The sequence below is a fragment of the Heptranchias perlo genome, chromosome 39, assembly GCF_035084215.1.
Source record: "Heptranchias perlo isolate sHepPer1 chromosome 39, sHepPer1.hap1, whole genome shotgun sequence".
Lineage (NCBI taxonomy): Eukaryota > Metazoa > Chordata > Chondrichthyes > Hexanchiformes > Hexanchidae > Heptranchias > Heptranchias perlo.
The window spans coordinates 2,030,331-2,057,626 of NC_090363.1; the positions used below are offsets into that span (position 1 = coordinate 2,030,331).

Below are 27,296 nucleotides of genomic sequence, written 5' to 3' on the forward strand. Positions count from 1 at the left end.
AGCCAGCCTACAGCCCGCTTGTGATCGCTGCAATGTTAATTTGCTATCCTCGCTTTAAGAGAAGGCCCATTCATTTGACGCTGTGGTGAACCTGTGGAATTCTCTACCACAGAAGGCAGTGGAGGCCCAGTCATTCGATGTATTCAAGAAGGAGATGGATATATTTCTTAATGCTAAAGGGATCAAGGGATATGGGGGAAAAAGCGGGAACGGGGTACTGAGTTAGACGATCAGCCATGATCATTTTGAATGGCGGAGCAGGCCCGAAGGGCCGAATGGCCTACTCTTGTTCCTATTTTCTATGTTTCTATGTCTCTCTTTTTGTGGCGCTGGGCCGGCCGGATTCCCGCGGGGGTTATCGGCGAACTGCCCCTCGATGCCGGAAAACGCATGAACAGTTGGCCTGTTTTAGAGGCTGATGAGACCCGACCATCAAAATGCTTCGAGCCTCTCACGATTTATGGCGGGAGAATCGCTCCCACCCGTCCGGAGCCAGAAATGAACATTGACTCATTTCTCCTCTGGGGCACCAGTCCAGGGTAAACAATCAGAGTATTGTGCAACGATGGGTTAAGTGAAACACTGCTGCAACAGGGAAGGTTTGGATTGAGAAACAATCAGTAAAACCAGTGAGGTGATTGAGGCGGTTTTGGGGAATCCGAAGGGCGAATGGGCGGACAACTCACACTAGAACAACAGGCAAGAAACCAGTTTGTTCACAACACACATCATCTTGTCCACCATGGCTCTCTTCAGTCTCTTTCTCACAGACAGCACCTCGACCCTGTTGCTGTTCACCTTGTTTGTCATTTTGCTGTTTTTTTCGATTATTCGTTGCAAACCCAAAGCTGTGACCAACTTCCCTCCTGGACCAGCTCCGCTCCCACTGATCGGAAACCTGCATCAACTGGACCTGAAACGGATCGACAGGTCCCTCATGGAGGTAAAGTGAGAATCCTTCGGTTAATAAATCTATGGGGGTTAAATTGGATGAGGCTTCAGAGAGGGGCAGAAAGGAGTCCCAGCCTGTTCAGCCTTTCCTGATAAGGATATCCTCTCAATTCTGGTATCATCCTTGTGAATCTTTTTTGCAGCTTCTCCAATGCCTCTATATCCTTTTTATAATATGGAGACCAGAACTGTTCACAGTACTCCAAGTGTGGTCTAAACAAGGTTCTATACAAGTTTAACATAACTTCTCTGCTTTTCAATTCTATCCCTCTAAAAATGAACCCTAGTGCTTGGTTTGCTTTTTATGGCCTTATTAACCTGCACCCTTACTTTTAGTGATTTGTGAATCTGTACCCCCAGATCCCTCTGCTCCTCTACCCCATTTAGACTCTTATTATCCCAGCAGTGTGTGGCCTCCTTATTCTTCCTAACAAAATGCACCACCTCACACTTACCTATATTGAAATTGAATTGCCCATTCTGCAAGTTTATTAATGTCTTATTGTATTTTGTCGCAGTCTTCCTTTATATTAACTACACCCCCCAATTTGGTGTCCTCCGCAAATTTTGAAATTGTATTTCCGATTCCCGAGTGCGAACCATTAATGTAAATGGTGAACACCAGAGGTCCCATCACCGATCCCTGCGGAGCACCACTTCCCACCTTTCGCTGGTGTTGGTTTCTTCTAAACTTCATCCACGCTTGCGAACAATTCGGAGTTAAAAGTCTGGGTGGTAACGGGACTTATCATCTCGGCCATAAATGTTACGCTTACTTAGTTACTGGTCAGTTAAAGAGCTCATTTCAGTCGGATACAATCTACCTTTACATGGACTATATCAGTACTGGAACTGATTCATGAAATTAAAGTGACGGAGCAGATGGAAACTAACGTCAATTGTGATGAATGTGAGTAACTTTGCCAGTACAGCTGGACAATAGAACGAAGACATCTCTCTTTAGACTGGATTTTATGAAGAGAGACCGGTTTGAGGATCTATTCTTTCCCATTGAACTTTATTTGCTAATTTTTAAGGCCAATTTTCTCTGTTTTCCCTGGCATGTGTTTGGGAATGGCTCACTAAAAATTAAACTTAAATCTAATTAAACAAATCTTTCTTTGTTAGCTCTCAGAGAAATATGGAACTGTATTTTCAGTTCAGTTCGGGCCGCAGAAAGCTGTGATTCTGACCGGCTACGACACAGTGAGAGACGCTCTTGTGAATCATGCGGATCAATTCACCGGGAGGCCACACTTGCCAATATTTGAAGAAATTACATTTCGACGCGGTAATTTGACATTTTAATCCACTTTTTCCTGTGTATGTTTGTCCTGTTCGTTTCCTTCCTGTTATTACTGAACATTGAAGAATGCGTCGTATGTCCCAGTCTTAAGTTACGCCTCAGCAGCGTCTCTCGGGGCCACCTGCGAGTTCGGAGCACCGATTCCAATCCAGCTGGAATTTCATCAATAACAGTTTTTTTTGACAGGAGCTCGGTTCCCCATTCCCAACATTCCTGGGCTAAGCCGCAATCCGTCTGCCACCCACTCCCTCTACAACCGGGCTCCACATCAGCACCGGTTCAGTCGGTAACGCTCTCGCTCCTGGTCAATCCGGAGATTGTGAGCTGGAGCCTGTTACTGGAGTTCAGCCCTTCGCCGAGGTGGAGCACTGTGGGGGAGAGGGAGGCAAATCTATGCCAAGGGTGATGGTCGGGCCTCGGAGTATTATCTCTGGAGCACAATCAATCAGAGGTTAATGGCCTTATCTCGATCACTTTGTGTTCTTTGCTTTGGAACTAAAGAGAAATCACAGCGATTTCTATCTTGTAGAATGTTCTTTCCTTAGCAGATTAAATACATTCGAGAGTACAATTTACGAGTAAATGGGAGTCATTTTAACTTTGGACGATAGTGTAAGCTTCAATGGAAAACTCGGGAGAGGTTGCAAGGAGTGGCCAATTCGATATCGCCCGTTTTGCACTATTACAAAATGACTTTGAAATTCATAGTAAGACTACACAGAAATCATTGGAAGGAGTGAGTGGACAAGTGAATTTCTTTGCACTGCACACCATACCTCCATTACCAGTATATAGTATCATGTCTGGTACAGCACAGGAGGAGGCCATTCGGCCCATCGTGCCTGTGCCGGCTCTTTGAAAATGAAATAAAAAGCTCCGAAAATTCAATTTATTGAAAAAACTGCCAATGATGGTGAAACACAAACACATCGACATAACACCAGTCTCTGAATACCAGACACCATGGAATAGTGATGGAAATGTAAAGTCTTGCAAACTTTCCATGGCCTTTATAAACCTAACACCACAGCACCAACAATTCTTGTAGGACTTTAAATATTAGTATTGCTCGAACATGAGAATTATTGTTAAAAAATTACAGTCATCTTCATGTGAAACATTCATGCTGGTCAGTGCTAGATTGTCAAACCTAGTTCCTTAGTGTGTTGCCTCATTCTATTCTGGGACCCTCTAACAAATGAACTGACAAAACTCAAGTCAAGTTTTAAAATAAGTGGCAATGAACCAGAGGGGAGATGGGGAGTTTTTTTTATAACACAAATTGTTTTAATCTGGAATGCACTGCCTGAAAGGGCGGTGGAAGCAGATTCAATAATAACTTTCAAAGGAGAATTGGCTATATATTGAATTCAGAAGAAAATATTTGCAGGGATATGGGGACTGGGTGGGGGAGTGGGATTAATTGGATAGCTGTTTGAAAGAGCCGGCACAGACTCAATGGACCGAATGGCCTCCTTCTGTGCCGTGAGATCCTATCATTCTAAGTGATTTGTCTACTCCCTCCCTATATTCAACAAATGCCATTAGGAAGGGCAATGGAGATCTGGGGCCTGAACAATGTTGCAGCTGAAGAATGAAAATGATTCACATTTACTTGGACTCCTATTGAAGAAAATACTTGATCAGCTGGTTTATGTGTCACTTTCAGGTGTTACATTCAGCGAGGACAAGCAATGGCAAGACGCACGAAAGTTTACGATATCAACTCTCCGTGGCTTTGGGATGGGCAAGAAATCGATTGAAGACAAGATTATTGAAGAAGCCAATTTATTGGTAAATGTGTTTGAGAGTCATAAAGGTGAGAGCTTTGTATGTGAGACACAGGAAATATGATTAATAATTCAACTGAAATTCTCGCCTACGCTCACGATTCTCACTTGAATGAAACAGAACTTTCTTAAATTGCATTACGACAAATAAGTTGATGGAGTAAATTTTTAACATGTCACCCGTGGGTAAAACTGACGTGACAGATCTGCTGCTCATTATAGAAACCGGCGGGTTTTTATTTGCATTGATGGCAATGAAAGAAAATCAGATCAGTTTCATTGCATGCGGTCGATCTGCAAATGCCAGTTTCATGCCCGTGTAGCAAATTGAAAAAGTACCCAAGGTCTCTTGGATTCACTAAGATGCCAACAGGAATTGGAGGCTTTAGATATAAAGTTAGGTCAGAAAACATCGGGCTCTCTTTAGTTGAACAAAAAAAAGGATAAGGCGAACCAATAGAGGCGTTCTAAATTCTGAGAAGTTTTTACAAAATAAATTGGGGGCAAAAAACAATTTCGACTGGTTAGTAAGTTGATAAGTAGAGGGTATAAATTGATGAGCATCACCAAAAAACGAAGGTAGAAGTACAGAGGGACAAATGGCCTCCTTTAGTACTGTGAAATTCTATACAGGTGAATTTTCACTTTTACCTCCGGGTGCAAAATGCACTCTCGCCGGCCACTACTGGCCAAGATGAAGGAATATAAGAAGTGCATTGAAGGGAATCAGAATGAATTTTCACTTTTACCATCAGGCAGGAACCAGGCAGTCTTTAGTACAAACATCCCTTTGACTTCAGTGGAAACGAATATCGGTCTGGACATAAAATGGACCGACGAGCTGCCAATGCTGCAATTGCTGATGGTAAAAGTGAAAATTCATTCTGGTTCCCTTCAATGCACTTTTTATATTCCTTCATCTTGGCCAGTAGTGCAAAAACCGGCGATAGTGCATCGGCAGCCTGTTTTACACCCTTCCCAATGTTCGCAGTGTAAAACTGACTGCGGATGCCCTGTGGCTCACTTCGCCCCACCGCCCAAAACAAATTTCACGCCCCTGGTCTGACATATTTTTCCTCTTCTATTGGAAACGTCGAAATGAAAACTCACCACATTACTTCCAAGGACATTAAAACTGCTCTGCTCTCACCTGCCTGTTTCTTTTTCTTCCTCCTACAATCTTCAAGCTTTTAAACTCAAAAGTTTGCATCAGCGAATCGCTGCTTCCTGCTTTACCTCAGTTCTTCTCAAGTTTGGTGACATCCTGAATTTTAAAAAATCAAATATTATTGATTTAAATATTATTGATATTTATAGCCTTATTTGTATGTTGTATAATGTTGTATAACAGGTCAGCCCTTTGATACAACGCGTATTATGAACTCCGCTACGAGCAACATCATCTGCTCAATCATGTTTGGAGACCGCTTTGATTATGATGATGAAACATTTATCGGCCTAACAAGCATGGTTAATGAAAACGTTCGACTGCTTGGATCAGCTACCGTACAGGTCTTTATATATTACTGTAGTATGGTTGACTCTTTAGATCACTTGCATAAATCTCGTAAAAACAGAGATTCCCTCAACTGACCATTACAGGCTGAGAATATCTTTTTTAACATTGGCAAGGTGTGTTTTGGTGATATGTGTTAAGGTATGAGGGCGGGAGGGGGGCTCGCATGGATTGGATTCTTGTGAAAACATGTTCTCGGAGAAGATACACGTGGCAAAAGTCAACTTGGTGCAACGCTGAAATTGTTACAAGTGTTATTATGTTTCTGAACGTTTTTAGAATCAGGAATGTTATGGCAAAGAAAGAGGCCGCCCAGCCCATGGGGATAGAAATATGTCCTGGATGGGAGTGCAAAACAGGCGGGATTGTTTAGGCCGCCTGTTATATGCCCGCCCGATATCCAATCCCATTGATTCACCAGCGCCCGTTTTGTGCTATTGTCCGAGACGGTTTTCACCGCCCTTCGTTCTTAAATTTGTTCCCTGTGGTTGCTGTCTCATTCAGCAAGAGAAACAAACTATCACAAATTTCTACATAATTACACTTTATAAAATACTGAGCTGTAATCCCTCATTTATGGCAACATTCTAATAAAAATTCAATTCGCACACTGGCATCTGCCTGAGTAAATTTTGGAAGGAATGTACCAGGACCCTGCAACACACCCGCTGCTCCATGGGGCTAATTTTGCCCCATTTTTAGCATAAACCTCCTGACGGGCACGGGGCAGGTGCCCATTTTGAATACCAACCAATTTTTCACTCCATTGAAGTCAATGGGGGGCAATTTTAACTTTTGGTGATGGTATAAAATGGGCGATATCGGATCGGCCACCCGTTATAGATTATTGCCAAAGGGTAAAACTCCCCCGGGGAAAGGGAAATCTGGTGGGGGGCAGAACAGGCGGCAAATCAGTTATCTCCCATTTTATACCATCACCAAAAGTTACTTGTTCATATTATCATAATAGGTACAGCACAGGAGGAGGCCATTTGGCCCATCGTGCATGTGCTGACTCTTTGAAAGGGCTATCCAACTAGTTCCATTCCCCTGTTCTTTCCCCATAGCCCTATAATTTTTTTCCCTTCAAGTATTTATCTGATTCCCTTTTGAAAGTTATTATTGAATCTGCTTCCACCGCCCTTTCAGGCAGCGCATTCCAGATCATAACAATTTGCTGCGTAAAATAAAATATTTCATGTCACCTCTGGTTCTTTTGCCAATCACCTTAAATCTGTGTCCTCTGGTTACCGACCCTTCTGCCACTGGAAACAGTTTCTCCTTATTTACTCTATCAAATCCGTTCATGATTTTGAACATCTCTATCTAATCTCCCCTTAACCTTCTCTGTTCTAAGGAGAACAATCCCAGCTTCTCCAGTCTCTCCACACAACTGAACTCCCTCATCCCTGGTACCATTCTAATAAATCTTCACATCCTTCCTAAAGTGTGGTGCCCAGAATTGAACACAATACTCCAGCTGAGGCCTAACCAGTGTTTTATAAAGGTTTAGCATAACTTCCTTGCTTTTGTATTCTATGCCTCCATTAATAAAGCCCAGGATCCCATATACTTTCTCAACTTGTTCTGCCACTATCAAAGATTTGTGTATGTACATCCACAAGTCCCTCTGCTCAGGCATTTCCTTTAAAATTGTACCATTTCCTCTCTTCATTCTTCCTACCAAAGTGTATCACTTCACACTTCTCTGTTAAATTTCATCTGCCATGTGTCGGCCCATTTCACCAGTCTGTCTATGTCCTCCTGAAGTCTCTTACTATCCTCCACATTGTTACATGCATTGAAAGTAAATGAATCCACTGCTAAGGAATTGAAGGGCTGAGCTTGTTATTTTTCTTCCAATTCAGCTCTACAATTTTTACCCATTTCTGGGATTTCTGATTCCGAATCGCAAAACAATCATCAAAAATCAACAGAAGATGCACAACATCTTTAATGGTTTGTTGAAAGCAACCAAAGAAATGATGAGTGAGAACAATATCCGGAGCTTCAGCGAAGCGTTAATCATGAAACAACAACAAGTACAGTGACTCACCTTTGCGGCAGTAAAGGGAACGTGGGCAGATTTCTGACCTTGCATGCAGAAGTTGGTTTGTGGAATAAAAAAGAAACTTTCATCCAGCATTCTGAAGTCTGTTATTGTATCAGGCAATCTTATCACTCGATAATTAAAAGAACCACCGCTGTGTAGCGCAAAGTGCCCATTATTATCCGATTGACAAAAGTACTAAACTGTTTTCAGTGTGTTAATTACATGGTGCAGATGTTGGTTGTGTCCAATGTATAACATTGGTGGTGTGTGAGTTTTAAACTTGCACAATCCAACATGGAAAGTCGTTATTTAATTGTTGAAAAGTTTTTACCTCATGGGCACCTTAAGCCATATATTATTTTACCTTAAATAATAATCTTGAAATTATACCCTGATATAACAGCCAATACTTTATGCTTTGGTCTCATATTCTACTCTCATTTTATCAGCGATGTTAACATCTGTAAGATAGATGGATTTATACCTTAAGTGAATTAAGACCAATCTTTTAATTGTTGTTTTGCTACCAGAATGCATTAAAGCCTAATGATGAATTAAGAAAGTTGAAAGAACTTTCATTCGTATAGCACCTTTCATGACCTCAGGTCGTCCCGAAGTGCTTTACAGCCAATGATGTACTTTTGAAATGTAGGAACTCTTGTAATGTAGGGTGATGCAGCAGCCAAATTGCGCACATAAAGGTCCCACAAACAGCAATGTGATAAGGACCAGATCATTGGTTTTTGGTTGAGGTTTCAACATTGGCCAGGACCCCAGGGCAGCTCCCCTGTACTTCATCAAATAGTGCCATGGGATCTTTTATGTCCACATGAGAGGGCAGACTGGGGCCTCAGTTTATCTTCTCAGCCATAAGATGGCACGTCTGACAGTGCAGCAATCCCTCAGTACTGCACTGAAATATCAGCCTAGATTATGTGCTCAAATTTCTGAAGTCTGACTTGATCCCCCAGCCTACTGAATTAGAGGTCAGAGTGCTACCACTCTCAATTACACAGATTAGTCCAGTAATTTATGTGGACAAATATTTGCCTGAAAAATGTGATACATTTTCCTTTATTCTAATTAATTTTGAAGGAATCAGGAGACCAGGATTCAGAACTTCAGAAAAGGAACTTGACGATTACAACAATTGACCTGTTTTCTGCTGGCACGGAGACCACCTCTAATACCATCTGCTGGGGACTACTTATAATGATGAAATATTCAGAAATCCAGAGTAAGAAATCATTAGCTTTGCTTCTGTTAGTTTCTGCCAGTAATGATACACCGTGGATGAATAAAGAAATAAGGGCTAAATTGAAATTAAAGAAAAAGGCACACATTAAGTACATAGTCAACAAAAGAGAGGATTATGAAAAGGTTAGGAATGAAGTTTTAAAAAAGCAATTAGGAAGGCAAAGAGAAACTACAAAATTAAATTATCAAAGAATATAAAAAGAAATAGTGAAGTATTCGACAGACACATAAAAACCAAAAGAAAAATCAGAATACAGATAGGGCCACTAAGGGATATACACGATAAACTCACAGGTAATGACAGCAAAATGGATGAAATAGTAAATATTTATTTTGCCTCAGTATTTACCAGGGAGACTAACATGGTGGGCATAACAGTAGATGAAGAGATCAAAAAAGATATAAAGACATTTAAGATAGAAAGGTGGGGATAAAACCCCTGGTCCGGATGGATTGCCTCCGTGCATATTAAAATAAGTTAGGGTAGAGACAGCAGAGGCACTATTACAAATATATAAAAATTCATTAGAAAAGTGAATAGTGCCAGAGGTCTGGCGGACAGCTAATGTGATTCTTATATTTAAAAGGGAGATGGAACCAATCCAGGGAACTATAGGCCAATTAGCTTAGCATTGGTGATAGGAAAGATAATGGAATCCTTACTCAAAGATGTAATAGAGAAACATCTAGAAACCAAAAATATAATAAAGAATAGTCAGCACGGCTTTGAAAGGGGACAGTTCTGCTTGATCAATCTTATTGAATTCTTTGAAGAAGTAACAGAAATTGTAGACAAGGGCAATGCAGTAGATATACCCCCAGATTCCTCTGCTCTTCTACCCCATTTAGACTCAAGGGGCTCGATATTAGCAGGGTGGCGGGTTCTCAGCGGGGGGTCGGTGAAATCAGGGTGCTCCACACAGAATCGCAGGCTAATTGGAGCCTCTTACCTGTGCTGCACATGCGCAGCAAGATCTGTCAGCTGGAGGAGCCCTATTTAAAGGGGCAGTCCTCCACTGACCGAAGCTGCAGGAAATAGGAAAAATTACAGCATGGAGCAGCCCAGGGGGAAGGCTGCTCCCAGGTTTAATGATGCCTCACTCCAGGTCCTACTGGATGGGGTGAGGAGGGGGAGGACAGAGATCTTCCCCCCGGCGGGCGGGAGGAAGCGGCCTGCCTCTGCCACCAGGAAGGCCTGGCTCGAGGTGGCAGAGGAGGTCACCAGCACCACCAACATATCGCCCACCTGCATACAGTGCAGGAGGCGCTTCAATCACCTAAGTAGGTCAGCCAAAGTGAGTGCACTTACTCATTCTCCTACACTCCGTCTGCCATATCACCACCCCCATCCCACATCTCCTCCTGCACTGCCAACACTACTCTGTCACATCACCCCTCACACCCACTCAAAGCTCATCCTCATCTTACCTGCACTTACTCACCTCGCCAGTACTCATCCCACCACTACCACTCAACCCAATCCTCAAACAATCTCATGGCTCTATCTCATACTCACCCTCTCATGCATCTCTTTCACAGTCAGCCTCACTCAATCTGCCACTACCTGTGCTGCAGCCGCAGGGCATGCATCACATATGTGTCGTAGGAAGTGTAAGGCAAACGTGTCGTGAGCATGAAGGGGATGCACAAGTGTGTTTGAGGGTTTGTCATGGTGTTTACCTATATTTAATTTCTGATCAAATCACATAACATATTATATTGTCATCACTACTGCCACGTCTTTGTGAATCTTGTCTGGTTTGTGCAATAATGCCCTTTCCTGAGGATCACAATGAAGACCCACAACTGATGCCACCCATTGTGTCACTGCAGAGTGGGTGTAAGTGTATTTGCAGGGCTCTTTTGTGCAGACGTCTGAGAGACGTCGGCGATGTCCCCGGTGGCACCCTGGAAGGATGCGGAGGAGAAGTTGTTGAGGGCAGTGGTGACTTTGACAGCGACAGGTAAGAAGATGGTGCTCGGGCCAGCCAGGAGCAGCTCGGCATGAAGGAGGCTGCAGATGTCCACGACTACATGTCGAGTGACTGAGCCTCCGTGTGCACTGCTGCTCAGAGAGGTCCAGGAAGCTGAGCCTCGGTCTGTGGCCCCTGTGGCGAGGGTAGTGCCCTCTGCGATGCATCTCTCTCTGCGGTTGCCCTCCCTCCTGCTGTGCAGGTGGATGTGTCACAGCACTGTGTTGTGGAGCTCCACGTGTCAGAGGTGGACGGAGTGGCCGGCGAGGCTGGTGATGCTGTTCGTCCTCCAAGGAGGTCATGACTACAGCTATGGCGGCCCCCATCTGCAAGATGTACATTTGAGGGGGTCCGCAAGGTAGGTACATGTGTCTGGACACCGGGGTAAGTGTGGAAGTTTGTGAATTTTATTGTCAGGAGAAGGGTGGTAGAGGCCAAACTTTGTCCAAAGTGACAGAGTTGCCTCCTGCAATGAGTGAGGGTCTCCCCGCCCCACCCCCCACCTGTCAAATGGACCTTTGCAGCTGCCACAGGCTGATGGCTGCAACACGTCCATTTGAATTGGGAGTGTTTCCCCCAGTACGGGAAACAGTCTCAGTTCATTTCAAAATCCCAGCCTTTCTAAAATATCAGGTCAATCAGGTCTGTAAATGACCTGAAGTACCTGTTTAATTACTTTAAGTGGCATCCCACCGGCTTTAATTGCCGGTGGGAGTCCCACATGTGGGGGCTGCGCGCGCATGTCAGCGCGTCACTGGGGAACCCGGAAGTGGGCGGGTTGGAGCCAGGCTCCAGACCCGCCCCGGGAATCCCCGATTTTCGCAGCCCACCCCACCCCCCGTCATGAAGGCACCTGATTGCGGGTGCGAAAATCGAGCCCAAGGAGTATGTGGCCCTCTTTTTCTTCCTACCAAAATGTAATATCTCACAATTATGTATATTGAAATTCATTTGCCAATTACATACCCATTCTGCAAGTTTATTAACGTCTTCCTATATTTTGTTGCAGTCCTTCTCGGTATTAACAACACCCTCCAATTTGGTGTCGCCCACAAATTTTGAACTTGTACTTCCGATTCCCGATCATTGATGTATATGGTGAACAACAGTGCTCCCAGTACTGATCCTTCCCACCTTTTGCCAGTCTGAGTAACCACCTTTAACCTACTCTCTGTTTTCTGTTTTGTAGCCAGCTTGCTGTCCATTCTGCTACCTGTCCCCTGACTCCACATGCTCTGACCTTAATCATGAGTCTACATTGTGTCACCTTATCGAAGACCTTTTGAAAATCCAAATATATTACATCTACTGGATGATGAAAGAGATAGAGAGTAAGATGAAGCAGAAAAAGGGGGCATATGACAGATGTCAGGTTGATAACACAAGGGAGAACCAGGCTGAATATAGAAATTACAGAGGAGAAGTGATTGAGGAAATGAGAGGGGCAAAGAGAGAGTATGTGATTAAACTGGTGGCCAACATAAAAGGGAATCCAAAAGCCTTCTGTAGGCATACAAACAGTAAACAGGTAATAAGAGGAGGGGTGGGGCTGATTAGGCACCAAAAGGGAGATCTATGCACGGAGGCAGAGGGCATGGCTGAGGTACTAAATGAGTACTTTGCATCTGTCTTTTCCAAGGAAGAAGATGCTGCCAAAGTCACAGTAAAAGAGGAGGTAGTTGAGATACTGGATGGGCTAAAAATTGATAAAGAGAAGGTACTAGAAAGGCTAGCTGTTCTTAAAGTAGATATGTCACCCGGTCCAAATGAGATGCATCCCAGGTTCCTGAGGGAAGTAAGGGTGGAAATTGCAGAGGGGTTGGTCATAATTTTCCAATCCTCCTTAGATATGGGAGTGGTGCCAGATGACTGGAGAATTGCAAATGTTATACTCTTGTTCAAAAAAGGGTGTAAGGATAAACCCAGCAACTACAGGCCAGTCAGTTTAACCTCGGTGGTGGGGAAGCTTTTAGAAATGATAATCTGGGACAAAATGAATAGTCACTTGGACAAGTGTGGATTAATAAAGGAAAACCAGCACAGATTTGCTAAAGGCAAATCATGTTTCATTAACTTGATTGAGTTTTTTGATGAGGTAACAGAAAGGGTTGATGAGGGCAATGCGGTTGATGTTGTGTATATGGACTTCCAAAAGGCATTTGGTAAAGTGCCACATAATAGGCTTGTCAGCAAAATTGAAGCCCGTGGAATAAAAGGGGCACTGGCAGCATGGATACAAAACTGGCTAAGTGACAGGAAACAGAGAGTAGGGGTGAACGTTTGTTTTTTGCACTGGAGGAAGGTATACAGTGGTGTTCCCCAGGGGTCGGTACTAGGACCACTGCTTTTTTTGATGACATGGATTTAGGTGTACAGGGCAAAATTTCAAAATTTGCAGATCGCACAAAATTTAGAAGTGCAGTAAACAGTGAAGAGGATAGTAATAAACTTCAAGAGGACATAGACAGGCTAAGTGATACATTTTGGTAATAAGAATGAGGAGAGACAATATAAATTAAATAGTACAATTCTAAAGGGGGTGCAGCAACAGAGAGATCTGGAGGTATATGTGCACAAATCTTTGAAGGTGGCAGGAAAGGTTGAGAAAGCAGTTCAAAATGCATAAGGGATCCTGGGCTTTATAAATAGAGGCATAGAGTACAAAAGCAAGGAAGTCATGTTGAACCTTTATAAAACACTGGTTCAGCCACAACTGGAGTGTTGTGTCCAGTTCTGGGCACCGCACTTTAGGAAGGATGTGAAGGCCTGAGAGAGGGTGCAGAAAAGATTTACTAGAATGGTTCCAGGGATGAGGGACTTCAGTTATGTGGTTAGACTGGAGAAACTGGAGATATTCTCCTTAGAGCAGTGAAGGTTGAGAGATTTGACAAAGGTATTCAAAATCCTGACGGGTTTAAAAAATATAAATAAAGAGAAACTGTTCCCATTGGCGGAAGGGTCGAGAACCAGAGGACACAGATTTAAGGCGATTGGCAAAAGAACAAAAGGTGAAATGAGGAAAATCTTTTTTACTCAGCGAGTAGTTATGATCTGGAATGTGCTGCCTGAAAGGGTGGTGGAAGCAGATTCAATTGTGGCTTTCAATAAGTAATTGGATAAATAATTGAAGGGAAAAATTTGCAGAGCTGTGGGGAAAGAGCGGGGGTGTGGGACTAACTGGATTGCCCGTACAAAGAGCCGGCACGGGCTCGATGGGCCGAATGGCCGCCTTCTGTGCTGTAACCATTCTATGATTTTATGGTTCTATGATTCTACTGCATAGCCCTTGTCTGCAATATTCTGTTACTTCGTCTCAGAATTCAATAGGGTTGGTCAAGCATGACTTTCCCTTTTGAAATCCGTGCTGACTATGCTTTATTATATTTTCGGTTTCTAGATGTTTCTCTATTTCATCTTTGAGTATGCAATCCATCATCTTTCTTACCACCGACGTTAAGTTAATTGGTTTCCCCCCTTTCTATCTTAAATGTCTTTACATCTTTTTTATCTTTTCTTCTAATGTCATGCCCACCATATTAGTCTCCCTGGTAGATACTGAAGCAAAGTAATTATTTCATATTTCTGCCATTTCACTGATATTACCTGTGAGTTTATCATGTGTATCCCTTAGTGGCCCTATCCCTATCCTCATTTTCCTTTTGTTATTTCTGTGTCTGTAGAATACGTCACAATTTTTTTGATATTCCTTGGTAATTTAATTTAATGGTTTCTTTTTGCCTTCCTAATTGTTTTTTTGACTTCTTTCCTAACCTTTTCATATTCCCTTTTGTCATCCTCTCCTTTTTTGTCTATGTACTTAGCATATGCCTTTTACATTAGTTTCAATTTTTCTCTTATTTCTTTACTCATCCATGGTGTGTCATTACTGGTTAGTTTGTTCTTGCTGTTTGGTGGGATATATTTCTCCTGGACTCTATTGATCACCGTTTTAAATGTTTCCCACTGTTGTTTTATTTCCTTGCTTGTCAGTAAATGATTTTAATTTAATTTTCCTAGTTCCATTCTCATCCCCTCAAAATCAGCTTTTTTTAACCAATTTATTGTTTTGGTCTTTGTCTTACTTACGTGCTTCTCAATCTTTACTTTCAATCTTATTATGTTGTGATTGCTGGATGTTCCCCTACACTTACTTCTCTTACCTGTTCTAGTTCATTTCGCATTATTAGATCCAGCAGTGCGTCCTCTCTTGTTGGGCATTTTACATACTGGGTAAGAAAGGAGCCCTGCACACATTGTATAAACTCCATTCCCTGTATCCCTTTACCTTCCTCTGCTTGCCAGTTTATTTGGGGGTAGTTAATATCTCCCATGATTATTATTCTACGTCCTTTACTCATGTCACTTATTTGCTTACCTATTACTTCCTCCACCTCCTTTCCACTATTAGTGGTCTGAACTATACCCCTATTAGTGTGATCGATCCCTTCTTATCTTTTATTTCAATCCATATGGATTCGGTTTCTATCCTTCTGTTAGTGATGTCCCTTTTTTCTACTGCCATTATGTTGTCTCTAATTAGTGCAGCTACTCCAACCCGCTTCTTCCTTCCCTCTCCTTTCTGATTAAGTTATAACCTGCAATGTTTAGTTGCCAGTCCTGTTCTTATGTAGCCATGTTTCAGCTCTTCCTGCTACATCTGGTTCCTCACTTCAAATTATTAGAAGTAGTGACGCAAGTTAATATGGCCATAATAAAAGCAAACCAAGCACTGGGGTTCATGTGTAGAGGGATAGAATTGAAAAGCAAAGAAATTATGTTAAACTTGTATAAAACCTTGGTTAGACCACACCTGGAGTATTGTGAACTGTTCTGGTTTCCCTATAATAAAAAGGATATAGAGGCACTGGAAAAGGTGCAAATCAGATTTACTAGGATGATACCAGAACTGAGAGGTTATACCTATCAGGAAAGATTGAACAGGGCTGGGGCTCTTTTCTCTAGAAAAGAGGAGACTGAGGGCTGTCCTGATAGAGGTCTATAAGGTTTGATAGAGTAGACGTAGAGAAAATGTTTCCACTTGTGGGGGAGACCAGAACTAGAGGTCATAAATATAAGATAGTCACTAATAAATCTAATAGCGAATTCAGGAGAAATTTCTTTACCAAGAGAGTGGTGAGAATGTGGAACTTGCTACCACAAGGAGTAATTGAGTAGCATATATAATTCTATGTAATTCTCTGTGTTGCTGTTAAAAGCATTACCTGGTCAGTCCTTTATACATGACCTCTGAGGGACATGTGATGAAGATCTGTAGTTGACATCAATATATTGGTGTAGAGTGTTGAACAATGGTCTTTCATATCTGGGACCAGTGCTCAAATCCAGCCCTCACTAATGGAGAAAATCCTCCTGTGTCCGATCGCTGTAAGAATCTGCCTTAAAATAAAATGCGTCAGCCTCAATCTGGCTCCTAGTGGCCCTGGAGCCTAGTACTCAAATAACCCCAAGATTAGCACCAAATTGGTCACGTTAATGAGCGAAACCTCGGGTGATTGGTTTCAGAAAGAGCTGATCTGCCATCCTCGCATTAACTGATGTAAACGTGCTTATTACAATGGTGCATAAAAGCGGGTCTGGACTTCCAGACAAAACTGATGTCACTCACCATAATCAAAATAATATTGACCTCTCGTAGATGCAAATTCAATAGAATACTTCCCGCAATATCGATGGTGTTGGAATATTATCCTTAAGAAATTCTCTGATTTAGATTAGTTAATCATACACTTTCAATCAAATTCTTCTGAACATTTATAAACAATAGTAGTTACAGTAAAGTATTTAGCACTATTATTACAGCAGTGTCCTGCAATTTTTCGTGCATTCGGTGTCTTCACTGGCAAGTCATAAAGTTTCTCTTGGATCGTAACGCTTATCGCCTCGGCCGCCTGTTTTACGCCTGGCCTGATATTCGGTTCTATTGAAGTTTGTAGGCGACTGAATCGTTTTCCCTGAACAAACATAACGGGCCCCAAACTCTCTCCCCATTATAAACATTTTCTATTTCAGAGAAAGTTCAGGAAGAAATTGATCGAGTGATAGGAGCCGGGAGATTCCCTCGAACAGAAGACCGGAAACTCATGCCCTACACTGACGCAGTGATACACGAAATCCAGAGGTTTGCCAACATTGTCCCGATGAACTTGCCTCATTCAACAACCGTGGACACACATTTCAGAGGATATTTCATTCCGAAGGTAGATTTAAAGACAAATGAGGATTAAATTTGACAACTTGTGCGTGGAGTTATTATTGCAATGTAATATTAAAGTTCATTTAAGGAGGGAGAAAGGAATAGGAGGATATCCTGAAAGAGTTAGATGAAGTAGGGAGAGAGGAGGCTCTTGTGGAGCATAAATGCTAGCATAGACCAGTTGGGCCGAATGGCCTGATTCTGTGCTGTAGTTTCGATGTACTTTCTAAATAGAAACAGTCACAGTATTTGAAGAGAAACTAATTCGAAGGAGTAATTTGGACATTCTCAATTAGGAAATCTGGAACCGTAATTTTAATAGTGGGGGATGACCCATTACAACCTTTTAACAACAATGTGGGGGCAATTTTAACCTAACTTGTCCGCTGGAGCCTGACAGGATCAGGTGCAACACTGGTTTTACACCCGGCCCGATTTCACTCTCCATCGAAGTCAGAAACATGCACAAAGTCAGATTTTTTTTGTTTGTTTTCAGGGAACTCACGTGATTCCCTTACTGACCTCGGTGCTGTACGATGAAACTCAGTGGGAAAAACCAAACGAATTCAACCCGTCTCACTTCCTGGATGCTGAGGGGCAGTTTGTGAAGAGAAATGCCTTCATGCCTTTCTCTGCAGGTAACGGATGGGAGAATTATGGATTCCTTTTGTAAAATATTTTCACTTGTACAGTAGCCACTGTTGAGAACAATGTTTCGTTGCGACCAGCAGCAACCTCAAAAATGCCATAATGAGATGTCATTTGGCCCAGAATACAAATATTCTAATCAAAGCTCCCTGTGGATGAGTTTCCCACTTTGACACCAGTGAAAACATTTCACCTCCCTGTAATAATCTTTCCTGCTGCCTTTTTGACTGAGCCAATCAAATGATGAGCCTTTCTGTGCTACACGTAACCCCACCAGCAGGGGAAAAAAAGTTGTCTGTTTTTAATACAACTGGACATTCTCTCTCTCTCTTTCTGCCTTTCGGGTCTCTTTCTCTCTCTGTCTGTGTAATCTGACCCATTGTGTATTCAGTATACTGGGATGTAATGTTTTCCGTGGCTAACCTGTCTGAACACCAACAACACCTTTGATTGCTGTGATATGATTGACTCCCAGCCTAATATATGCTATGCGATTTTAGAACCTCTCACTCACTCACCTGACGAAGGAGGTAAGCTCCGAAAGCTTGTGATTTTCAAATAAAACTGTTGGACTATAACCTGGTGTTGTAAGATTCCTTACATTTGTCCACCCCAGTCCATCACCGACATCTCCACATCACGACCGTACAGATACAGGAAGCCAATTTCACTTTCGAACATGTCCTCACGTCCTCCCCTGGAGGTGCTGACTGTTGCTAGGGTTACAGTTCTAGGGCTGCTATCCGCACTCTTGCTTGGATTAGTTGGATTAGTTGCCATGCTTCGTATGTGAGTCCAGACGGTCAATTTTAGTGGACTATTTTGTTTATGGAGGGCATTATCGCCAATCCGGAATGAGTCCTGATCCGACCTCCGTGTACAAGCATTTCTCAACAGAATTCGCAGGGCAGCGATTTTAGGACGGGAACCGTTGATAGCGCTAATAGTAACACACCACTCTGCTGCCTTGCGTAGGATTTACTCACTAAGGGCAGATCAAGCATCATCACGGTCTTCAAAGTTCAGTATCACACTGGGCAGCTGGTGAAACAATGTGATCTTTGCAAACTGCGTTAATGATACTTTTCAGACTGTTGCTGCCGAATTCTCGAATCTGTTTGAAATGAACGCGTACAAAGCACAAGCATATCAACAGTTAATAAAATTGAGACCATTTTATATATCAAAATCTCCAGCTTCTGAAATACCCCTCAGGACCCAACCACTTACTGGCGGAATGAGTGCACAGTGGGTGAGGATAATTGCATTCTGGTTTAATTTGTGTGATTGGGGATTTATTACCTGTGTCGACAAAAAAAAGTATGGTGGTTTTTCGGGGTTCATGACACTGGGGCCACCTGGTATGTTTCTACGGGTTCACTCCCAGATATTTACTGGTGGAAAGCTTGTGTGTAACTAAATCATTTCTCCCCGAAGTCAATTGGAAATGTGACGGGCGCTTCTCAATTTATTTTACTGTTCTTTTTCAGGTGGGAGGACGTGTGCCGGTGAGACATTGGCCAAGGTGGAACTCTTCCTGTTCTTCACAACTCTGCTGCAGAAGTTTCACTTCCAAGCCCCGCCCGGGGTTACTGACCTGGACCTCACACCACGAGTGGGATTTACACTGGTCCCAAAGCCTCACAAAGTTTGTGCTGTGCCCCGCTGATGGCCAGCACGGTTCCTACAGGTCACTCACTGGTCAATGATTATAGGTGTGTATCCCCACCTGGCTTGCATCATAACCGCTTTGCCCTTACCTTTAGTGTAGATGTTACAAAATTGTTCATTCTTTGCACAGTATGTCGTGTCATTTCACAACAGCGATAACAGCAACGAATCAACGGAGAATTTTCTCCAATTGTAAAAAATCTTGAATTCCATCCAGCGCTGCGATTCTATGTGCAAATTAATTAAGTCTCCAGTCCAGATATTTTACTTGTAACCCAACCTGTACGAATTATTAATTTTTAAAATAAAAATCTGCCCTTTATGTAGAGCATTAAGGTCACCGGGACGTCGAAAATACTTTTTTTTTAACTAATGGATTATATCTGATCAAAGGTTAAGCCATTATGAACTAATCATACAATAAATAACACTTCTCTCTGATTCTTACTATCTCACCAGCCCGCTTACTGCACGCTTTGCTCGGACTCCAAACTAATCGCACAGCTGCGCACAGGCACTCGTTACATGTTCCTGAAAACATATCTGCTGTAAGATTAATATTAACGTGGTGAATAAATATCTAAAAAAATGAAGTCTTATGTAAAATGTCGTTGGTTATTAGAAAATGTTCCTCAAAATGCAGAAGCCGGTGGTTGAGTGGGATCAGTGTCGATGGGAGCTCAGGGCTGTTTCACCCACTTTCCATCCTCCAGTGCCGCCTCGTTGCTTGTATCAATAATGCAGTTTGCAAAGATCGAAATGGGTAGTTGTACAGAGATATGAACAGATTTATCACCCAATACTGGTTAAGGGAGCCGATCACTTATTTTCATGCTTGCACTTTTAAAAATAAGGAACGAAAGGCATAAAATTCAATTTCAATGGGGCACAAAATGGGTGGTGGAAAGGAAATAGGCGGAGTTTATAACGGGCGGCCGATCCGCTGCTGCCCATTTTGCGCTACCGCCCAAAACAGACTTCCCACCCTGAGCCGTGGAGCCGCGAATCCTCAGCGCCAACACAGGGGGAGCCCAGAGGAAGTGATCCAGTAATTAAGGTGAGCCGGGAGATTCCAATCGGGCTCTCCAATCCTTAAACAACTGAGCAGCACTTGTTACCGTGAGAAGTGCAAACTGTGACATTTCTCCACCGACCATTCATCATGTCACGAGGTTTGCTTCCTGAGTAGTGTATGTGAACTGAGCATACTGGAGGCTTTGAGCTTTCTCTTGGAGTTGTGTGTAACACGCTCTTTCCCAGGATAGCTTGATGCCACTGGTGACCACTAGGTCAGATGGAGCCATGGTTGCATCCTCCATAATTTAACCATTACATGGAGGTTGTGTCTTCCAATCACAGGAGGTGAAAAGGAAGAAGGCGGTACAGACCATTTCGGGCAGGATTTTGTCTCCTCGTTTTCCCAACACCGTTCATGGGATGTGGGCGTCGCTGGCGAGGCCGGCATTTATTGCCCATCCCTAATTGCCCTTGAGAAGGTGGTGGTGAGTCGCCTTCTTGAACCGCTGCAGTCCGTGTGGTGACGGTTCTCCCACAGTGCTGTCAGGTAGGGAGTTCCAGGATTTTGACCCAGCGACGATGAAGGAATGGCGATATATTTCCAAGTCGGGATGGTGTGTGACTTGGAGGGGAACGTGCAGGTGGTGTTGTTCCCATGTGCCTTCTGCTCTTGTCCTTCTAGGTGGTAGAGGTCGCGGGTTTGGGAAGTGCTGTCGAAGAAGCCTTGTGCCCGCACTCCAGTATAACCAGATCGCTAAACAAATCCAGGCCAATCGAACAAATTAATTCCTCTGTTAGGCTTTCCGCCTGCAGTTTGGAAGCCATGTTCACATTCAGCACTTCCTGATTCAAAACACTTCCAGTTTCAATGATTTTCACAGGTTGAATCCAATCCATGTTTCAGCAAAAACCTGCCCATTCTGGTCAGTACTGGATTATTTACTAGTACACAAGTTGAAGTGTCAAATCTGTCTTGGGATAGATAGATAGATAGAAACATAGGTAGATAGATAGGAACAGGAGGAGGCCATTCAGCCCCTCCAGCCTGTTCCGTCATTCAGTGAGATCACGGCTGATCTGTATCCTAACTCCATCCACCCACCTTGACTTCATATCCCTGAATACCCTTGGCTAGCAAAAATCTATCAATCTCAGATTTAAAATTATTAATAGAGCTAGCATAGAATCATAGAATCATAGAAGTTTACAACATGGAAACAGGCCCTTCGGCCCAACATGTCCATGTCGCCCAGTTTATACCACTACGCTAGTCCCAATTGCCTGCACTTGGCCCATATATCCCTCTGTACCCATCTTACCCATGTAACTGTCCAAATGCTTTTTAAAAGACAAAATTGTACCCGCCTCTACTACTGCCTCTGGCAGCTCGTTCCAGACACTCACCATCCTTTGAGTGAAAAAATTGCCCCTCTGGACCCTTTTGTATCTCTCCCCTCTCACCTTAAATCTATGTCCCCTCGTTATAGACTCCCCTACCTTTGGGAAAAGATTTTGACTATCTACCTTATCTATGCCCCTCATTATTTTATAGACTTCTATTATATCACCACTTAACCTCCTACTCTCCAGGGAAAAAAGTCCCAGTCTATCTAACCTCTCCCTATAAGTCAAACCATCAAGTCCTGGTAGCATCCTAGTAAATCTTTTCTGCACTCTTTCTAGTTTAATAATATCCTTTCTATAGTAGGGTGACCAGAACTGTACACAGTATTCCAAGTGTGGCCTTACTAATGTCTTGTATAACTTCAACAAGACATCCCAACTCCTGTATTCAATGTTCTGACCAATGAAACCAAGCATGCCGAATGCCTTCTTCACCACCCTATCCACCTGTGACTCCACTTTCATGGAGCTATGAACCTGTACTCCTGGATCTCTTTGTTCTATAACTCTCCCCAACGCCCTACCATTAACGGAGTAGGTCCTGGTCCAATTCGATCTACCAAAATGCATCACCTCACATTTATCTAAATTAAACTCCATCTGCCATTCATCGGCCCATTGGCCCAATTTATCAAGATCCCGTTGCAATCCTAGATAACCTTCTTCACTGTCTACAATGCCACCAATCTTGGTGTCATCTGCAAACTTACTAACCATTCCTCCTAAATTCTCATCCAAATCATTAATATAAATAACAAATAACAGCGGACCCAGCACCGATCCCTGAGGCACACCGCTGGTCACAGGCCTCCAGTTTGAAAAACAACCCTCTACAACCACCCTCTGTCTTCTGTCATCAAGCCAATTTTGTATCCAATTGGCTACCTCACCTTGGATCCCATGAGATTTAACCTTACGTAACAGCCTACCATGCGGTACCTTGTCAAAGGCTTTGCTAAAGTCCATGTAGACCACGTCTACTGCACAGCCCTCATCTACTGGTTTTTGTGGGAGAGACAGAGACTTGTGGGGGAGTCCAAAACTAGAGGTCATAAATATAAAATGGTTACTAATAAATCCAATAGGGAATTCAGGAGAAACTCCTTTATCCAAAGGTTGGTTAGAATGTGGAACTCACTACCACAAGGAGTAGTGGAAGCAAACAGCATAGATGCATTTAAGGGGAAACTGGATAAACACATGAGGGAAAAGGGAATAGAAGGGTATGTTGATAGGGTGAGATGAAGAGGGGAGGGAGGAGGCTCGTGTGGAGCATAATCACCGGCATAGACCAGTTGGGCCGAACGGCCTGTTTCTGTGCTGTAGACTCGATGTAACTCAATGTAAGAATTCCACACATCTACCACCCTTTGTGTGAAGAAGTGTTTCCTAACTTCTCTCCTGAATGGCCTGGCTCTGATTTTAAGGTTATGTCCCCTTGTCCTGGACTCCCCCACCAGTGGAAAATGTTTCTCTCTATCTAACCTATCAATTCCTTTCTAAATCCCTAAAAACCTCAATCAAATCACCCATTAACCTTCTATATTCCAGGGAATACAAACCTGGTTTATGGAATCTCTCCTCATAATCGAACCCTTGGAGCCCTGGTAACATTCTGGTGAATCTGCGCTGCACTCCTTCCAAGGCCAATCTAAGTTATGGTGCCCAGAACTGTACACATACTCCAGGGTCTAACCAGGGCTTTGTACAGCTGTAGCAAAACTTCCTCCTCTTTATATTCTAACCATCTAGTTATAGAGGCTAACATTCCATTAGCCTTTTTGATTATATTTTGTACCCAACCACTACATTTTAGTGATCTGTGTACATGGACCCCTAAATCCCTTTGGACCTCCACTGTTCCGAGCTTTTCACCATTTAAAAAATACTCCGATTGATCCTTTTTTGATCCAAAATGGATGACCTCATACTTACCTGCGTTGAAATCCTTCTGCCACAGTTTAACTCACTCATTTCATCTATCAATGTCTCTTACTAATTACTATGCCACCAATCTTTGCGTCATCGGCAAACTTGGATATATGGCTCTCTATTGTGTTATTTAAGTCATTAATAAATATGGTGAATCGTTGAGGCCCCGGCACAGATCCTTGTGGGACACCACTAGTCACTTCCTTCCAATTTGAGAACATACCCATTATCCCGACTCTCTGTCTTCTACCACCTAACCAATCTCCTAACCAGGTCAATAAATTGCCTTCAATTCCATGAGCTTTAATTTGAGCTAACAGTCTCTTATGTGAAACCTTATCGAATGCCTTCTGGAAGTCCATATAAACTACATCCATAGACATTCCCCTGTCTACTACTTTAGTTACTTCCTCAAAAAAATCAATTAAGTTCATTAGACATGACCTATCCTTTACAAATCCGTGTTGGCTCTCTAATCAGCTCAAATTTCTCTAAGTGCTCAGTCACCTTGTTCTTAATTATAGATTCCAATAACGTCCCCATATTAGATGTTAGACTAAGAGGGCCATAATTTCCTAGTTTCTCTCTCTCACCTTTCTTAAATAATGGAGTCACATTTTGCAATTTTCCAACGTAAAGGGATAATTCCTGAATCGAGAGAGCTTTGGAAGATTATGGCTAAAGCATCTGCAATTTCCTCATCTACTGCCTTTAAAACCCTGGGGTGGAAACCATCAGATCCTGGGGATTTGTCAGTCTTCAGTGCTATTATTTTTTCTAATACTGTTTCCTTGCTCACATTGACTTTAGTGAGTTCCAGTCCTTGATTCATTATTAGTTTCCCTGGAATGTCAGATATATTATCCTCTTCCTCTACTGTGAAGACTGACACTAAGTCATTATTCAACAAGTCTGTCATTGCCTTATTTTCATTTGTAATATTGCCCGCATCTGTTTTAAAGGGCCCACATTACCCATGACTACCCTTTTCTCTTCTAATATAATTGTAAAAACCTTTTGTGTTAATCTTGATATTCCTCGCAAGTTTCTTTACGTATTCCCTTTTTGCAGCTCTTACTAACTTTGTGTCTTCCTTTGCTGTTCTTTATATCTCTCCCAGTCCCCTGGATCTACACTATTCTTTGCACTTTAGTATGCTCTTTCCTTTAGTTTTATGTTATCTTTCACTTTTTTTGTCGACCATGGCTGTTTTATTTGCGAAGTACAACTCTTGCCCCTTAGGGGCATGTATTAAGCTAAATTCTTTTTTGAACACCTCCCACTGTTCATCTGAAGTTTTATCCAATAACAGTTTTGACCAGTTTGCTATCGTCAGTCTCGGTCTCATCCCGTTAAAATTAGCCGTGCCAAAATCTAGAATATTAGTAACTTTTTTTAAAATTCATTCATGGGATGTGGGCGTCGCTGGTGAGGCCGGCATTTATTGCCCATCCCTAATTGCCCTTGAGAAGGTGGTGGTGAGCCGCCTTCTTGAACCGCTGCAGTCTGTGTGGTGACGGTTCTCCCACAATGCTGTTAGGAAGGGAGTTCCAGGATTTTGACCCAGCGATGATGAAGGAACGGCGATATATTTCCAAGTCGGGATGGTGTGTGACTTGGAGGGGAACGTGCAGGTGGTGTTGTTCCCATGTGCCTGCTGCTCTTGTCCTTCTAGGTGGTAGAGGTCGCGGGTTTGGGAGGCGCTGTCGAAGAAGCCTTGGCGAGTTGCTGCAGTGCATCCTGTGGATGGTCCACACTGCAGCCACTGTGCGCCGGTGGTGAAGGGAGTGAATGTTTAGGGTGGTGGATGGGGTGCCAATCAAGCGGGCTGCTTTGTCCTGGATGGTGTCGAACGTCTTGGGTGTTATTGGAGCTACACTCATCCAGGCAAGTGAAGAGTATTCCATCACACTCCTGACTTGTGCCTTGTAGATGGTGGAAAGGCCTTGGGGAGTCAGGAGGTGAGTCACTCGCCGCAGAATACCCAGCCTCTGACCTGCTCTCGTAGCCACAGTATTTATATGGCTGTGTCACATTTCTTCTTTTCAAACCTAACTTTGAATTCGATCATACAATGATCACTGTTAGATAAATGTTCCCTTACTGTTAGATTATTAACTAAGTCTGGCTCATTACCCATTACTGAATCTGACATGGCCTACCTTCTTGTTGATTGATAGATACATAGATAGATAGACAGAAAAGTACAGACAGAGGGTAGAGAGTCAGTCCTCAAGGGCTAAAGTCCGTGCTTTTTGTTTGTATTTCCCATTTCTGCCCCATGGCGTCACAGTTGTCTGTTTAGTTACAGCAGCAGCTCCGTTCTTCTGGAGATGCTGTTCGCGGTATTGTACAAATGAAAACGTCCTACCGTACTTGCAATCACTTTAGTTCTGTAAAGCAGCTCTACAGAGTCCAGTAGCAGTGCGGTAGAAATCTCCCTCTATGCAGAGATCTGACTACAGTGAAGTACTCCTCATATTTTCCTACAGCTCCAGTTTTGTGCAAAATTTCCGTACGTTTACAATCTGCACGCGTTGGCCTAGAAAGAGTATTAATTAAATTAATTTAAATTAAATGTCATGACTGACAGCACTGCGGCGCAGTACACTTTGGTGCTGTCCAATCGAATCCTGCATCGTGTGCTCAAGCCAACGCTGACAAAGGGATGAGGCTAGACGGGGATAGACTGGAGAAGCTGGGGTTGTTCTCCTTGGAACAGAGAAGGTTGAGAGGAGATTTGATCGAGGTGTCCAAAATCATCAAGGGTCTAGACAGAGTAGATAGAGAGAAACTGTTCCCATTGGTGGAAGGGTCAAGAACCAGAGGACATAGATTTAAAGTGATTGGCAAAAGAACCAAAGGTGACATGAGGGAAAACTTTTTTACACAGCGAGTGGTTAGGATCTGGAATGCACTGCCCGAGGGGGTGGTGGAGGCAGATTCAATCATGGCCTTCAAGAGGGAACTGGATAAGTACTTGAAACGAAAAAATTTGCAGGGCTACGGGGAGAGGGCGGGGGAGTGGGACTAGCTGGATTGCTTGGCATGGAGCCGGCATGGACTCGATGGGCCGAACGGCTTCCTTCCATGCTGTAACCTTTCTGTGATTCTATGAGGCATCAGAGGAAATGCTGCGGGACTTTCAAAAACCTACAGCTAAAATAAAACGTTGTTATTTCACTGAAGACAACAATAACTGAAAACCATATCTGACACATTATAAGAACTGGGCCTGAAACATTCAGCACAAACACTAATAACATTTCCCCTATGGATTGCACCATGTGAGACCCTTTATCCGCAATGTAATCTGACCCTGATACTCCCTCATAATCTTTTATTTAGCATTTATTTCTTAATTTTACAATAGCACTGGCTTGAAAACGGATTATGTACTGTTATCAGAAAGTCACTAGAATTGGTTGAAGTTTAGTATATATTTTGTAGATTTTAATTTGCATCAGAAAAAGGAACACCCTGATCAGCCTTTCTTCACAGCCGGGATGGGGCGGGTTGGAGGCGTGCACCTAGGGGGTGATTTTAACCCCCAAGAACGGACGG

The 27,296-nt window shown here is 43.0% G+C and overlaps 1 protein-coding gene across 2 annotated transcripts; it reads left to right on the plus strand.

Moving 5' to 3' along the window:
• The first annotated feature begins 493 nt into the window (after window positions 1-493).
• Window positions 494-19,964, plus strand: LOC137305062 (cytochrome P450 2K1-like). Of its 2 annotated transcripts, XM_067973840.1 has the most exons (9): window positions 668-943; window positions 2,080-2,242; window positions 3,927-4,076; window positions 5,399-5,559; window positions 7,432-7,605; window positions 8,712-8,853; window positions 16,877-17,064; window positions 17,557-17,698; window positions 19,199-19,964. In XM_067973840.1, the coding sequence occupies exons 1-9, from the start codon at window positions 743-745 to the stop codon at window positions 19,375-19,377; spliced, it is 1,500 nt and encodes a 499-aa protein (XP_067829941.1). In that variant the 5' UTR covers window positions 668-742; the 3' UTR covers window positions 19,378-19,964. The 2 variants fall into 2 exon arrangements, with proteins under 2 accessions (XP_067829942.1, XP_067829941.1); XM_067973841.1 differs by lacking the exon at window positions 2,080-2,242 and having other exon boundaries at window positions 494-943.
• The last annotated feature ends 7,332 nt before the right edge of the window (window positions 19,965-27,296 follow it).